Source organism: Equus quagga, chromosome 4, assembly GCF_021613505.1.
Source record: "Equus quagga isolate Etosha38 chromosome 4, UCLA_HA_Equagga_1.0, whole genome shotgun sequence".
Taxonomy (NCBI): domain Eukaryota; kingdom Metazoa; phylum Chordata; class Mammalia; order Perissodactyla; family Equidae; genus Equus; species Equus quagga.
In genome coordinates this window covers 100,410,739-100,428,421 of record NC_060270.1, presented here as the reverse complement: position 1 = coordinate 100,428,421, position 17,683 = coordinate 100,410,739, and the positions used below count along the sequence as shown (strand labels likewise).

Below are 17,683 nucleotides of genomic sequence, written 5' to 3'. Positions count from 1 at the left end.
AATTGAGGTTCATAGTAGTTGACATCATTGTGAAATTTCAGTTGTACATTATTTCTTGTCTGTCACCACATAAGTGCTCCCCTTCACCCCCTATGCCCACCTTCCATACCCCTTTCCCTGGAAACCACTGAACTATTTTCTTTGTCCATGTGTTTATTTATATTTCACATATAAGTGAAATCATATGGTGTTTTTCTTTCTCAGTCTGGCTTATTTCACTTAGCGTAATACCCTCCAGGTCTAGCCATGTTACTGTAAATGGGATGAATTTGTCTTTTATGGCTGGGTAGTATTCCATTGGATATATATATATGCCACATATTCTTTATCGAGTCATCAGTCGATGGGCACATGGATTGTTTCCATGTCTTGGCTATTGTGAACGGTGCTGCAGTGAAGGTAGGGGTACATATGTTACTTTGGATTGTTGATTTCAAGTTGTTTGGATGGATACCCAGTAGTAGGAAAGCTGGGTCATATAGTAGTTCTATTTTTAGTTTTTTGAGGAATCTGCATACTGTTTTCCATAGTGGGTGCACCAGTTTGCATTCCTACCAGCAGTGTATGAGGGTTCCCTTTCCTCCACACACTCTCCAATATTTGTTGGTTTTGGTCTTGGTAATTATAGCCATTCTGACTGGTGTAAGGTAATATCTCATTGTAGTTTTGATTTGCATTTCCCTAATGATTAGTGATGTTGAGCATCTTTTCATGTGCCTGTTGGCCATCTGTATATCTTCCTTTGAAAAATGTCTGTTCATATCCTCTGCCCATTTTTTGATAGGGTTGTTTGTTTTTGTTGTTGTTGTTGAGTTATGTGAGTTCTTTATATACTTTGGATATCAACCCCTTGTCTGATAAATGATTTGCAAATATGTTTTTCCAGTTGGTGAGTTGTCTTTCCATTTTGTTGATGGTTTCTTTTGCTTTGTAGAAGTTTTTTAGTCTGATGTAGTCCCATTTGTTAACTTTTTCTTTTGTTTCCGTTACCCAAGTAGACCTGGTATTCGAAAAGATGTGGCTAAGACCAATGTCAAAGAGTGTACTGCCTATATATTCTTCTAGGATCTTTATGGTTTCACTTCTTACATTCAAATCTTGAATCCATTTGGAGTTAATTTTTGTGTATGGTTCAAGATAATGATCTACTTCCACTCTTTTGCATGCAGCTGTCAAGTGTTCTCAGCACCATTTACTGAAGAGACTTTCCTTTCTCCATTGTATGCTCTTGGCTCCTTTGTTGAAGATTAGCTGTCCTTAGATGTGTGGTTTTATTTGAGGGCTTTCAGTTCTGATCCATTGATTTGTGTGTCTGTTTTTTTGCCAGCACCATGCTGTTTTATAAGAGTAGCTTACAGGGGACTTTTTTTAATTTTGGGTCTCTCTGATTGAATTTGTAGCTATTAGACCTCGGTTTCCATTCAGGCCCTACCACTTAACCTCTCTGGACCCTGATTTCCCTCTCTACAACAGAATTTATTTTTTTTAAAGATTTTATTTTTTTCCTTTTTCTCCTCAAAGCCCCCCAGTACATAGTTGTATATTCTTCGTTGTGGGTCCTTCTAGTTGTGGCATGTGGGACGCTGCCTCAGCGTGGTTTGATGAGCTGTGCCATGTCCGCGCCCAGGATTCGAACCAACGAAACACTGGGCCGCCTGCAGCAGAGCACGCGAACTTAACCACTCGGCCACGGGGCCAGCCCCCTCTACAACAGAATTTTAATAGGCTCTATATAAATTCTTTGGTTGTTATAAGGATCATGTCAAATGGTGGATCTAAAAGAGCTACAAAGTGATACATAAATATTAATTGTACTTTATACTGTTATTTGTAGTCCTTTCTTAGTACAGGGGGAAAGTAGGAATAATTTTTCACCTAAAGCTTATTTTCTCATAAATTTTTTATTAATTCATTGATGAATGTGCAGTTGCTATATTCTTCTAAGTGAGATAGAAGTTATCAAATAACAGGTGTAGATTCCTTCTCTTTATCTTACGGCTAATTAAAATAGAAAAAAAATCATGATTTTAATCATCAAGTATTTAATATGCACCTATATTGTGCCTTGTACTAAGCACAGTTTGGATTCAAAAGAATCAATTAACCTGTCTCTATCCACAAAGAGCTCATAATCTGATTGAAAAAATATAGCATATATGAAGACAAAGAATAAGAGCTTATACAGGTATAATATAGACAAGTCCTGTATCTCAGAGGCAAGGCTGATAAGGATGAATAAGTACCAAATGGTAGAAACTACCATGAAATAAATGAATGATGAAAGTTAATACGGTATTTGTGATATGCAGTATTCTATTCCTCTCATTTATCACTTTTTAAAAGGTCTCAAAGCACAATCTCTTCTTAATAAAGTTAGATTTAACAAATTAATTAAAAGCTTAAATGCACAGGTTTTTTAAAAATCCCTGTAATATTATTATAATCAGTAATTTTACATGGAGAAGACATCAGATCTTAGATTATCTCCAAAGAAAAATATTAATTAAATTCATGTTGTGGAAGATGCAAGGTAACCCACAGCATGAGCGAAACACACAGTGCTTATGACAACTAAGTTTATCAGACACGGTAACTCAAGAGGAGAAAGAACAAGGCACACAGTCTCTCCTAAGTCCCCATGGTGGTTCCACAGGGATGTGCCTCATCCGGATGGAGACTGGACAAGCAACAAGAGCACTCCAAGAGAGACTCCTGCCTTCATACTACTCTACATTTTTAGGTTAGTCCAAGAGGAGGTTGAAAACTCTTTGTTTCTCTAAGCAATAGCATATATATTAAAGGACCTCTGAACCTGGGAACAGCACTAGGGAGTGTAAATACAAAGGGCCAAGGTCCACACACTGAGGGCCCTGGGAACAGTGCCAACATCAGCTATGGGCCCTGCTGTCCCTCTGCAAACCAGCTCAGTGACTAAGCTGGTTTGTTGATGGGGCTCAGGAAAGAGGGAAGGAGGAGAGCCCCTGTAGCCAGTTAGCTAAAACTACGCGTTTTTTCCCCTTCATCTACCCTGTACCTTTGGTGGCTCACTACATGTATACCTTCCCATCTGGAACGGTTATCAATTGGATTTCAAATGCTGCCTTCTGAAGGCGACATCCGATAGCCAGAGAAATTCCAAAACAAGTAATATACCGCAACATTAGGAGATACAGAGCTCCCCTGAGCCATCCCCTGGACTATCCAACAAATAGTCCAAAGCTGTGCATTTATATAATATTATTCAAGTCAGGGAATCAGTGCTAATTTGTTCAGTGATAGGAGCATTGTCCCCCAAGACAGCTGATTGTGGGTCATACTCTCAGCTTCATAGGTACCTATTCAAGGAAAGAGCTGTTGTGCACAGTAATGAAAGCCTGTGTCCCTGATACCTGCAGGTAGGCTCTGATGCTGGCACTGGAGACCACAGCTGGGAAAGTCTCCAGTGCCTTTTAGATTTTGAATTTCTGTTAGCACCATGCTCTAAACAACTGAACTAACCATCCAGTTTGAGTCTTTATAAAAGGTCTCATAATTATTCCCAAAGGGTGTAGACAGTGTTATGTCCAAGTAGGAGGCAGGAAGATCCTGCCTTTCACATAAGAAAACAAGCTCCATTGGATCACAGAAAGTGTTAACCAGTCTGGTTCAATGCTACATTTTGTATCCACATGGTGTTTATGCTTCCCCAGGGTTAGCACACTGCCAGTGTGCTGTTAGTTAGATTCAACTGCATGTCTGAAATGGAAAACAGTGCCCCTGATGTGGGAAATGGATCAGTGGGAGCTGAGATGTCAGGAGAAGAGTGTCACTGTGCCCTGAGGAGACCGAGTTTTACACAGAAGAACCACGAAGGACAGGATTACAGATGGCCAGGGCAAATGAGGACCCTGAATAAGGAGGAGTGATTCCTATGCTGTTGTCTGGGAGGTGGCTCCGAAGGTCCCCCACAGTTAAGTAGGTTGAGGATGACAAATCCAAAATCGTGATAGGTTTGAAGTGAATGTCATTGTGTGGGATAGCTGCAGAGGGTTATTCAGTACAGTTTGTTCATATCTGTAAGAAACAGAATTATTCACACTCCAACTACCCTCTCACCTTCTGTGATTAGGATGTTCATACCCAAGCAAAATCCATCATTATCTTCAGAGGTGATCCATACAGTCTCTCCTTTTTTTCTGGAACAATAAGTTCCACATGAAACCGAAAGTTATCATTTTCCCACCAAAGATGTCTTCCAGGTGGAATACACTGTATGGTATAAGGACTGCAGCAAAATCTCCCACAGGTAGAGTGACTGTACGAGAGAAATTTAGAACTGTTTGGAGTAAACAGAGAATCCCAATTGCTCCTCTTGAGGGTGTAGCTTGCAAGTGTCATCTGGAAAGCAGGAGTATGTGGACATTTGTGTCTATCCAGTCGTCTGTAATATGAACAACACAAACCTCCCAGCCACCTGTTAAAATCATGATAGGTACCAAAAAAGGAGAGGAATATTGAGGTATAAAAATTCAGAATCCCAGCATACTAAGCAGATTCTTCATTTCTGCTCTTCCACTCTAGGATACCAAGGAACTTTAACAAAATAGAGAGACCTTTCTGAGGGATAAGCAGTGTTCAAAGTATAAACAGTAGAGGGCAGCCAGACCAGACAGTCTTAGAGAGGTCATTGTTGAAGGGGTTGGTGTAGCTATCTTTTAGAATGCTATTCCAGCATCCTATACTACCTATGGATAAGAAGGAGCATGGATCACTCACCCAGTACCGTGTTGGCAAGCCCGTTGTTGATTGGCAGCAGCTATGAAAGGAATTCCAATTGTTTGATTGTGTCATTTCTGGAAACCCTGATATATAACAAATATGTTTCAGTCCTAATAGTATGTATATTGTCTGCACATGCAAGAGGCACAGTAATTCCATATCCAGAAAAGGTGTATACCATTCAGTGACTAGCAGAAATCAGATACTCAAAAGCTAACAAATGCCATCACAGTATCTTTGCGAGAGACTTCAGTCATAGGCACTTGTAGGGCTAGTATCAAACAGGGGTGTTAAATTGTGAAATGGTTTTGCTCAGTACCCCTGCCTGAATCTATTCTCGTTTATGAAACACAATCTCTTTCTCCTCCAGGTATGCAACATTGTTGCACAACCTAGGCAGGCCTTGTAAATACAGATGAGTTTTGGCAACATACCTGGCCAACAGTTATGGAAGCTACCAGTAGAGGTCACAATAAATGTCTAGCTGATACGTGGACATGCTTGTGCAGGACTTAAATACCCCAGTGTTTCCATGCCAGTATGCAATCTGATAAAGGAACTACTGGAGTTCAGACTAAAGGTCCAAAAGCCTTTGCAGTGATTGTGATTCTGGTCTTTCAGCCATAGGTAACACCAAATACCAACCCCAATAGAGGAACTTGTTTGCCGATGCTCTTTTGCATTCTGCAACAATAGATACTTGGTCTCTCGTTTCTAGCAAGCCCATAAATGTTTGAGGCTCTTCTTTCCAGCACAGTGAACTGAGGAGTATGGTTAGTGATCCCTTGGAGGTGGACCTGGGGACTGAGCCCAGCCATAGTCTTCCTTAAGTTTGAAAGAGCCCAGATCAGAGAACAAAGAAGCCCTGGTCCAGGACTTGAATCAGACTCATAAAGTAGAGCTGATGACTGTGAGTATTCCAACCCGTGGTCCCATTTCAAAAGAGTCAAAATGATATAGGGTAAGTCCCTCCGTTCTATTCTCCGAGTCCTTTTCTAAAGAGTCTAGAAGCTGTACGATCTTACCAGAGAGTTTGGGGGATCACTGAAGGAGATTCCTCCCCAGGGACCTTCTCCACCTAATCTGGTGACTCACCCTCTCCTTGACCACTCTTCAAGTCTATGAATCATTTGATATTCTGTGTCTCATCTCACAGATCTCTGTTCTACAGTCTCGGCGGGTCTTTTAAGTTTTTGAATAGAACCACACTCCCACACTCTAGAATTACGCGAACATCAACTCTGTCTTGTCAATCCTTCTGTAAATGAGCAATATCACATTTATTGTTGGGACAGAGCCTCTGCAGTAGTCTAGCCTGTCTATCTTATCCTTCCTTTGTTCCTTTTTTCTTTTAATTTTGTGCAGAAACCTCTGCCACTTATTAGACTCTCTCTTTTCATTTCCCCCTCTGAGATGGGGCTTGTATGACCTAAAAGAACTATTCGATTTCTAACAGTGCCTCCAAGATGAAGGAGTAAAGTCAAAGCCATTGTCCCCTTAGGTGCACCTGTTCTGATTCAGTCATCCAACATTCTCTGCACCAAGGGCATGTTGTCAGGCCTTCCCCTCTCAAGCCCTGGGTTTTCTTACAATCATGCTAACACAGCCAGCATCTCAGCAGCTACATCCCCTGTAGATCTAGTCCAGCTCACATTCAAGAGTCTCAAGAAAATTACCCCAATGGGGATATATTTTACCAATGCTACCAAGCATCCAGTTTGGAAACGGGGTGGCAACAGCTGTCCCAGCATTATTAGTCAACCCAGACTGCTCATTCTGTAACAGAGACATGTGCTTCCCCCTACTCAGCTTCATTTAATACCACTGTGGTCCCCTCATCATGCAAATAAGCAAGCCAAGCCTCTAAGGATCTTTCCAAGAACTTATGGTAGTGGATCTGTTGAGAACCCAGCTCTGATTCTGTATACTGCTGGATTCCTTTCTGCTGGTGTCCTATAGAGCAGTCCTCACAATAACTGGCTTCATTTCCATAGGGGCCAGTTGCTTCATATGTTTTAATAGAGGGATAGTGGGAGTTTGCCCTACTTTCCCCTGTAAAGGGGCTGCCATCACTCTTTGTAGTTTACCCTTCACCTTAGGACTCATGGAAATCTCTAAACTGGTAAGGAGGGGGGACAGAATTAAATTTCAAGCCACTTTTTAACCAATAGTCACCCTCTTTAGTGTACCACTTTAGAACGTCTACCATCCTTGGGCATCGCTTCTGAGACCATCGTAACTCTACCAAGTGAATTACCACTGACCCCAAGGAGAAATTCTTCCACACCTGGGTACTTCCATTCCAGAAATCCATGATATCAGGACTTTGTTGGATACCAACTGTTGTACAAGATACGTGGTCACAAAAACCACCAATGACACACATAGTGCTAATAGCAGCAAAGTGGATTAGTGAAGGCAACTTATAAGCAGAGAAGTAACAATACATAGAATCTCTCAGTTCCCATACTGGTTCCGCAGGACTAGGATGTGTGACAAGAACACTTCAAGAGACAAAACACCATACCCTGCACCTTTCTGTATATTTATGGGTTGGCGTGAGAAAGGGTAGAAAGCTCTTAGTTTCTCTGAGTAACAGTAAACATATCAGGGAAGCTTCAGGTGTAGGAACAGTGCTGGGGGTATGCACACCAAGACTCAAAGTCTCCGTACCGAGAGCCCTGAGAACAGTGTTGACATTAGCTGGCTAAAGTCCCTGCTATCCTGCAGGCCCTCGGGAAAGTGGGAAGGAAGAAAGCCCCCATGGCTACTCAGCTAAAACCAAGAATTTTTTCTCATTCAATTCACTATCTTTTGTTTTGTTTTAACGATTTGGGGTATATTAGATTGTAGATAATTTATTCAATATTATAAGGAAAACAAACAAGTTTGTTGTTAATCATATGTATAAGCTGTGATGTGAATGTTACTTTCATTTTGCATTAAGATATGGTTACAGCATTAGGTCTATGAGTATAAAATGTAATTCCCGTTATGGATATGTGGGGGAATCTTACCTGAAGGGTGAAGGTATTATGGTATCACTCATCTTTTTTCAAATTCCTGGATCAGACTGGGAAGAAACAATCCTAGATGGATACGGTAAGACTTGTCCATCTTATCATGGACATGATAAGAATCTCTCCCTTTAATCTTCTCCACAGTAATAGCAAGATGTCTCCTAGGAGCTGGGTTGTGGTAGCACTGTTGACATGGAGACCGTGGAGGTGCCATCAAATTACTCCTGAAGTTATGCTATACTGAATGGGTAAGGGCCTTTGAGCCCTGGGAGGAAGCCGCTGAACAGAGACCTGTACTCTAAATGCCAGTGTTTTTACCTTTCTTGCGTTCTTCCTCTATGTTTCACTTGGAGTTTAGTAAAATCTATTTGAAAGTCTTAGCCTGCTTCAGCCCAACTAAGGAGAGCCAAAGGAAAAAAATTTTCCCTTAAACTGGGAGTGGTGGACCCCTAGGGTCCAGTGACAACTGTTAGGTGAACTGAGAGGGTTCAGAGTGATTCTGATAAAACTCAGGAAGACGTCTCTTTCTAATATCAAACTTGCTATTGTTAGGATTTGTTTTAATTGGGAAATGGTATTTTGTTTGTCATTATGCACTTGCCATTCTAGCTGGAAAGCTAATCAGGTGATGAGCACTCCCTCTTTCATCTCTTACTTGTCTCCTCTTTAGTCTGTTTTGAGGATGTTTATTAATACTCAGTGACACATGTCAAAGAAGTAAGGGCTGGAAAGAACAGGGGACTATGTGAAATAGGACACAAAACTATTTAAAATGAAAGAATCTCTTTATCCTAAACATCCTATATACATTTTCAAATTTTTTTAAATAATATTTACATTTTAGTTAGAGGTTTAGCTGTTTATAATTAAGCAATTTGAATATAAAAGTTAAAGACAACCATGAATAGGCTATTAAAATGTATCATCAGCTCAGTCTACTTGATTGGATACAAATGGAAAGTTATCTGTGGGTCTCAAATCAATAAGAATTGGTTGGTTGGTTGGTTGGTTAATCTATTTGTTTTTGGATATGTGACCATGGTTTTTGAGATAATAGTTCTCAAAATAAATCAAAGACAAATACTAGTACTTCCTTAGTAGACAATAACTTATATTAAGTTAAGGAAATTTGTAAGCATGGGTATATGAAGAGAATATTTGTAACTATTTTCACATGGGCCTGATTGGAGGTGATGAAGTAGGGTGGTCTTCTCAGGACAAATGAGCAGAAATGCATAAAGATCCTATGAGGTACAAGATTTTTTTCTGATTGTTTTTAAGATTTCCTCTATCATTGGTTTTGAGCAATTTGATTTTGATATGTCTTGGTATAGTTGTCTTCATGTTTCTTTTGCTTGGAGGTTGTTGAGTTTCTTGGATCTTGGTTTATAGTTTTCATCAAATTTGGAAGTTTTTCAGCCATTATTTTTTCAAATTTAGTGTCCTTGCCTATTAATTCTACTGTCTTCTTAGTTGGGGGCAGTTTTGATTGTTTGATTTTTCTGATTAGGTGTCATGTTTTCCTGCATCTTTGCACGCTTTCTACTTTTAATTGGATCCCCAACATTGTGAATTTTACCTTGTTGAGTGATGGATATTTTTGAATCCCTGTAAATATTTTTGAGGTTTTTTTAACTGAAACAGCTAAGTTACTTGGGAAAAGTTTGATCCTTTCGGTCTTGCTTTTAAAATTTGTTAGGCGGGACTGGAACAGTGCTCAGTCTAGAGCTAATTATCCCCTAACTACTAAAGCCAGATCCTTCTGAGTCCTCTACCTGAGCTTGCCCAGCCTCGTTGGTAGGAACAGGTACTATTCCCAGCCTGTGTGAGCACCTGGCACTGTCACCTCTAATCCTTTCAGGTGGTGCTTTCCCTGGTCTCAGGTAGATTCCTCACACATAGGCACAGATCGTTACTCAGCTGAATACTCCAGGGGTCCCTCTGTAGATCTCTGCAGTTCTCTCTCCACACAGTCTCTCCTCGCTAGTACTCTCCCCTGAGCACTCTAGCCACTTTGGTCTCTCTCCTCATCTCAAGGAGTCGACCAGGTTCTGCCTGGATTCCTCCTCCCTGTGCTATAGCCTGGAAACTATGCATGGCGATAAGCTGGGGCACTCACAGGGCTTACTGCATTTGTTTTCTGTCTTTGTTGCCTGATGTCCAGTTTCTTACAAACTGTGTCATATATTTTGTCTGTTTTTTGGTTGTTTCATGCAGGAGGGTAAATCTAGTCCCTGTTACTCCATATTGGCCAGAAGCATATGTCTGAGGTATAGGATTTTATTTTGGGATAGAAACTAATTTCAAGAGAAGCATTTGAAAGCTATTTCAAGCATTAATCACTGATTGCTTAAATAAATTACGATGTATCTATATAATAGAAATTCTGTAGCTGATTGAAAAAAGTGAGGTACAGTTACATGTTTTGCCATAGAAAGCTGTCTAAGATATATAGTAAAAATATTGAATTTATCCTTTTATTTTATCATTCAAGAAATATTTATTGAGCCTCTATTTTATAGCAGGCACCATGTTAGGCATTTGGGATCCAATATAAGCAAGATAGTCACTGCTCTGCTTTTGAGTAAAGCTTGTTGATTTACATTCTAGTGTGTGAGTGGGGGATGGAATAGAAAAACAAACAAACAAAAAGCTGTTGTGTATAATGGTAAATTCTGCAAAGGAAATATATAGAATGATAGTCTAAGGTGAATGGGATGGAGACGTTACTTGACATAAGATGGTCAGAGAAAACCTCTGTGAGGAAATAGCACTTAATCTGAGACGTGAAGGGTAAGGAGCCAGTCAACAAAACAGTATCCCAGGCAGAGGGAGCAGCAAGTGCAAAGACCCCAAGAAAGGAAAGAACTTAGCTTGTTTGAGAAGCTGAGAAAAGGGGGAAAGGAAGAGCAAGGTTAGCAAGGACAAGGGTGGCCAGAGGTTGTAGAGGTTTTCAGGAACCAGATCGTATAGTGTTGTAGGCCTTGCTTAGGAGTTTGGATTTTATTCTAAGTTGCAGAAAAAGGAATAGTAGTATCCCATTTATGTAATAATGCAAAATGATAGTCACATATATGCGTATGAGATTTCCGGAAGGATGTATTGACGTGATTGGTTAACCCTGGTTACCTCTGAACAATAAAAATAGGGACTGAGGGAGTAGAGCCGAAAGGGTTAACGTTAAGCCTCTCATTACTGAATATTTTACCTTGAATTATATTACTTCTCAAATTGAATAAAGTAGTGGATTTATATTTTTATAAGAGTTCTTATAAATTATTTTTAAAACATTGATCAAAAATATGAGCCAGAAGTTCACAAAGGAGAAATATCAATAAAGCTATGAAAAGATATTCAGCCTTACTACTGATCAGAAAAAAATACAATTTAGATTTTCACTTCCCAGATATTGGCAAAGACAAAAAATATTGATAGTATTCAATTTTGTTGAGAGTGTAGGCAACCAGAGGCTCTGTGTACTTCTGGTGTGAATGTGTATTGATCAGACTTTCTAGAGGGCAATTTGATGACGTATTTCAAAAACTCTGAAAAGTACATATCTTAGGACTCAGTAAGTTTTTTTCTGGAAGTTTATCCTAAGGAAGTAAATCAGAAAAAAAAATTTTAAGTCTAAACATACAGATACGAGATCGTTCATCATTTATAGCATTGTTTATAATAGTGAATAACTGGGCCCTATTAATAGTCATCAGTAGAAGATAGTTGTTTAAATTATGATCAAGCCCACTGAATGCTCTATAGTCATTAAAATTTATGGTGTAGTTATTTATTTATTGACATATCAGGATGTTTACAGAGTATTATTCAGTAAAACATATAGGATAGAATATTACGTATATAATAAGATTTCCTTTTTTTAATTTATAGATTTAAATGTGTATGTACTGGAAGGATTTACAAAAATGTGAATAATAGTTCTTGCTGTGTATTAGGACTTTTAATATTTTTTCTGTTTTAATTTTTTATAATGGTTAATTACAAAATCATGTTAGTTTTTCAATGAGCAAAAAAGTCTAGTCTATAAAAAAGGAAAAACCAGAGAGTATTAAGTAATCTAGAAAAGTTTGTTAAAATATTTATGCATATAACTTGATAAATAGTAATAAAATATAGTATTGGTTTGATTGCGAGTCACTGATCCTCATAATACTTTTCAATTTTGTAGGACTAGAAGAAATTGCAAAAGAAAGAGAAAAACTAAAAAAGGCCGAAAGTATCCAGATCAAAGAAGAAATATTTGAGACTTCTGAGGATACAATAAATTGTTCAAATCCAGATCATTGTGAGCAAAAGGAAGATCCTAAAGAAAAAGACAACACAAATCTATTTCTCCAGAAACCTGGCTCTTTTTCAAAATTAAGCAAACTTTTAGAAGTAGCTAAGATGCCTCCTGAGACAGATGTAATGACCCCCAAACCAAATAGTAGTGCAAATGGGTGCACACTGTCTTATCAAAACAGTGGAAAACATTCGTTGGGCAGTATTCAGTCAACAGCAACACAAAGCAGCGTGGAAAAGACAGACTCCAATAATCTGTTCAACACTGGTTCAGGTGGTCCAGGGAAGTTCTACAGTCCTCTCCCCAACGACCAGTTGTTAAAAACGCTGACTGAAAAGAATAAACAGTGGTTTAGTGTTTTGCCAAGAGCACCCTGTGATGACACTTCGCTTGCCCACGCCGGTACGCCAACTGCTTCCTTGGTGACCCCTCAGTCCCAGCCGCCGTCTAAGTCCCCTTCGCCTGCCCCCGCTCCTCTTCCTGGACCCTCTTCTGCCCAGAATCCTGTTGGCCTAAATCCATTTGCTTTATCACCTCTTCAGGTTAGTACTGCTAATTGTAACTCATTTTTATTTGCTTTATTTAATCTTTGGCCCCCTGAAGATTTTCAAAGGGAATCAGTTGAATATTTGTATTATCCTTGCCACAGTTTGGAAACTGAAAAGAGTCAGAATTGCTATCACCAAACTCCATCAGAACTACCAACTTCTAGTCTAAGTCTAAGGCAAAGGCTTCTTTAATTACTTTTTAACTTACTACTGTTATAGTATATCTGAAAGGCAGTTACTTTGGGGAGCAAAAAAGAGCATGGAATTTAACATTGTTGCTACTGTATTTAGTTTTCCTTTAATCAGGATAAGTGAAAGAATATTTTTTCAGAATTTTAAAAATAATTTCAGATTCTAAGCATTTTCCCTAACTTCTACTGTTACAATGTTGTTTCATTTTGTTTTTGTCTTTTGCAGATGAAAAGCGGAGTATCTATGATGGGACTCCAGTTTTGTGGATGGCCCACTGGTGTGCTTACTTCCAATATTCCATTTACATCACCTTTACCCGGTCTGGGATCAGGGTTGGGACTATCAGAAGGAAATGGTAATTCATTCTTGACTCCCAATGTTGCTTCAAATAAAAGTGAATCTCCAGTACCACAGAGTGAAAAAGTCTCTTCAACTCAACCTGCAGCTGTTGAAGTAGCAAAACCGGTAGATTTTCCTAGTCCAAAACCTATTCCAGAAGGTAGGTACACTGAGATGGTTTATAGCCACTTACTTTATTTCATTGTTAGAGCTTCCTATGTTATAACTGAACCTTTGATGGTTTTATGCATAGTCAAAAATCTTTTGATTTGCATTGTGTCATTAATTCCTATTCAAAATATTTGTAAAAGATCTACATATTTATCTTGACTTAGAAATGCAGTTTGGTTGGTGGAGAATTATTGACCCAGAGGACCTAAAAGCTTTGCTCAAAGTGCTACATCTCAGAGGAATAAGAGAAAAGGCATTACAAAAACAAATTCAGAAACACTTGGATTATATTACTCAAGCCTGCATCAAGAATAAGGATGGTATGTACCTAAAACAGATTTCTGCTTTCCTGCCTAGTTATGAGAATTCATTCTTTGATCTTAAAACATATTTTAGTGTGTCTTAATTCTTAACGTATTACTAATAGGCATTTTTTTTTCTATTTTGCTCAACAAAAAGTAACTATGTACATTTCTTAAATTTGTATTACTTTCTTATAATTTTTTATAACCTGCAGACATATTGTTTTGTTTCTTAAAAAAAGATGATTCCAACTTTTAAGAGTAAGCTTCCTGCATGTGCAGAAGTGCATTTGTGTGTGTTAGGTTACCCATACATGTTACCCCTGGAATTTTATTCACTTTCTGGAAGAAATCATTGAGGGATAAAGTGGATTTTAAAATTAATTTCCTTTCCAATGTAGTTGCTATTATTGAATTAAATGAAAATGAAGAAAACCAGGTAACTCGAGATATTGTGGAGAACTGGTCAGTGGAAGAACAAGCAATGGACATGGATTTGAGTGTTCTTCAACAGGTAGAAGATCTAGAAAGGAGGGTTGCATCAGCAAGTTTGCAAGTAAAGGTAAAATTGACTTGGAATAAAATCTTTTTTTAGGATAATGGAAGGTAACTAATATTTATTATATGCCTGATATATGCCAGGTACTGTGCTAAATGTTTTCACTTTATCTCATTTCATTCTCAAAACGATCCTGAATTAATTTCCCCCATCTTACAGGTAAGAAACAAGGCTCAGAGTAAGTAAGCTGCCGGTGGTCATATAGTAAGTGACTAAATGTGAAGTCAAACCAAGTCTGTCTGACTCCACAGCCCGTGTTCTTTTTACTAAATCTTGCTGTGTCTTTAATGGTATTCAAAAATATCATTTCTGGTATGCATTTCTTTACCACAAGCAGAATTTCACAGTTTTACTTGTGATAGAAGTAATACTCTATCAGACTCCTACTATAGTGTTTCACATAGGACCAGGACCTCCCTTGTATACAAGCCGTGTTATATGTCAGACTTTTACTCTATATAACTTCAAATTGGAGACTATAGATATACCCAAATATACCTTATATCATGATACACATGCTCACACACACCCTAGGTATGTTTGTAAAGTTTTAATTAATTTATCTACTGGGTATTATTACCATGTCACAAGCAGTGATTAGAAGTGGCTTCCACTGGACAGGCAAAAGGAAAACTTTACCTTTATGCAAGAATTTTTGGTTTTGTAAAGAGGAGTGTAAAGGTCTTCTCAATTGATAATATGGTGATGTCTCTGAGACTGAATGGATAGATGATGAATAAGTGTGAGACAGACACATGAAAAGGCGTGGAAAATGTAGTCTCCATGTAATTTGATTTGATATTTCATTTTATTGAGAGTGAGAAACTTAAGCCATAATACTATGCCGTCCAATGGTTAAAATTTTGCTTCATAATTACTTTAATGCTGACAATTGGAAACTTTTGAGGATCTCCGAAAACTGTCGTTTTCCACAGCTAATCAAATATCCTTTTCTTGCCACAAACATAATTACTAACTTTGGGAAGCAAAAATTTATTATTGCTGAAACTATTGTGCTGGCAAACGATATGTATCCTCCCCTTGGTACCATAATACAATATAAAATTCCTTCATTCATCTGGCATCTTCAACAAATGAAGTCTTGCGTACAGGTTAATTTTCTGGAGAAATGAAAATTATTCCATTTAGTGCCATAATATTTTAACATGTTTTTTGGATCCCTTATGTTATGCATTACACTGCCTTCTTACTTGAGAATAATGAGTTTGATTTAAATTATCTTGGTTACACAAGATCATCGAATGAAGACCACTTGTTAGATAATGATTCCCTCGGGAAATGTTGAAGCGGTTTTGCCTCTACATTAAATGATCCTTGTATGCTTTGCTGTTTAAACTGCTACATCTACTTTGTATAGTCTTTCTCATCTCTCGTGGTCAGTTGTTACCACTTGCTGGTTTAAATTGGATTGGTCCTACTAGCCCTGTTTTTCTCCAACTTCCCCCCATCTAACTTGCCAATTCTAATTGGCTATTGGTTTAGGAAGCATATCATCAAGCTTTTAAAATTATGTATAAAGTCAGAGCATGGGCCTGAAACATTTTCCTGGAGATATACTCAGATTTTGGTGCATTGACCTTGTCACGTTACTGTCTGCTTAGATGTTCTTGGCTGTGTTCTTAGAGGCTAAGATAAGTGGAATTTGTTTTTTAAATGGGATATTTTAGCATCCTGTTAATAAGGTATTACTGAATTATCCTGTATTATTCTAAGAAATGAATTATAGTTATATTAGTCTTGAAGAGTCTAAAAACACAAGTGATGAAAATAACCACAAAACGTTATTTTAATATCTATAGAAGGTTTATGATGCTTTTTTTCTTAAAAAGAAAATAGAGTTATGTGTTTAGCCTGGGGAATTAGCCATTGTGAAGACACCTTAAGCAGGTGGCCTGGGACTACTTAAGTGCATTCATTTCTATTTTAATATTTTAGCACTCCAGCTTGCTAATAATTTGGGAATTCTTTTTTTATATTGTAGAAAAATCTGCACGTCTAGTCCTAGTTCTGTTGTTGAAAGTATACGAAAAGCCTAATCACTCTTTCAGCTCCTCTAAAGATGGCTCCTGTATTTCTTTTTAAGTTTTCTCTTTTACAAACTAGTTAATTCCTTCAACTGTTGGTCCTATGAAATGGTTTCCAGGTCCATAATTGTCTTCTGAATAAACACCAGTGTCAATATCCTTCTTAAAATGTTGTACCCATAAGTGTACATAGAGTTGTCTGAATGTGTGCATAGGACCTTTACTTTCCTTAATCTGGCACTATACTTCTATTAATGCAATTTGAATTTGTAACAGCTTTTTAGCACGCACATCGTAACTATTGCTACACTGAGTATGCACTATAAAAAAATCTCTGGGCCTCTTTCAAAGTGCTTGTAAGTGAGTTATATCACATGTGGTATTTCTGTAATCAGTTGTTCAAACTTGAAAGCTAAAATTTACATTTATCATTGTTCTAGTTTCATTAATTTCATTTGATATTTTTCATTTCATAATAATTTCATTTTGATTTTTGAAATATTTTCCATATTTCAGCATATGGAACTATTTTTATCAAGTCCTGTCGTACAGAATATTGAACTAACTTCCTAGTTTTAAGTCACCTGAAGATTTAATAGCAATCAACCAGGTTATGCGTAAGTGCATTAACAGGACAAATATAGAACCTTTGGACATTGGCACTGAGGACCTCTTCTGAGGTGATAAGCTCTGTTAATTACCATTCTTTGGATATAGTTTTCAACCGTCTAGATTTCTCTAACTCTAATCTAGTTTTCATTTTTTTGTCTCATTAGTTGCCTTGCAGAAATCAAGATATACTATGTTTACAGGGTTCCCTCGATTTAGCAATTTAGTATCCCTTTTAAAATAAGGGAATGAAGTTCATTTGACATAACTGGTACCTAATGCACTTATGTATACTATTCATAATTCCATCCTTACTTTCTAAATATAAATGTTCTACTGAGTTAAAGAGGAAGAATTGACCCCAATATATAAGATAAAATAATTATCCCTAAAGAAATTTAATAAAAAGAATATTCTATTTTTCATTTAATATGCATTTGCTATCTATTCCACATCAGCCAGTAGATACCACGGAATTGGGTAAAATGTGGTTTCTGCCCTCATAAAGCTTGCCATATAATAGGGAGATAAGACATGTGTACATCTCTCCAAAATCTAGTAACTGACCGCAGAAAAGTACAAAGCCATGCATAAATTTAGAAAAAGAATACTATGCAACTTCTGGTGGAGACAAGAGAAAGATCAGGGAAGATTTCATGTAGAAGTCAAGATGGAACTTGAGAAGATGAGTATGCTTTTGAGAGTCAGAGAACAGGAAATACCGTACTAGCAAGAGTGAACACCATGAGCAGAACACCAGGATATGTTTGGGGAGTGGCAAGGCATGAAATTTGACTGCAGGGTAGGATGCATGAATGGGAACATGAGAGAAAGAGGTAG

General features: G+C 37.9%; 1 protein-coding gene across 23 annotated transcripts in view; it reads left to right on the top strand.

Moving 5' to 3' along the window:
• BAZ2B (bromodomain adjacent to zinc finger domain 2B) overlaps positions 1–17,683 on the top strand; it is a 391,257-nt gene that overhangs the window by 348,781 nt on the left and 24,793 nt on the right. For all 23 annotated transcript variants that reach the window (XM_046658349.1, XM_046658355.1, XM_046658352.1 and 20 more), the window contains 4 exons: positions 11,965–12,620; positions 13,044–13,317; positions 13,493–13,648; positions 14,032–14,192. In XM_046658349.1, the coding sequence (XP_046514305.1) occupies positions 11,965–12,620; positions 13,044–13,317; positions 13,493–13,648; positions 14,032–14,192 (1,247 nt within the window). The remainder of the gene's footprint in view (positions 1–11,964; positions 12,621–13,043; positions 13,318–13,492; positions 13,649–14,031; positions 14,193–17,683) is intronic.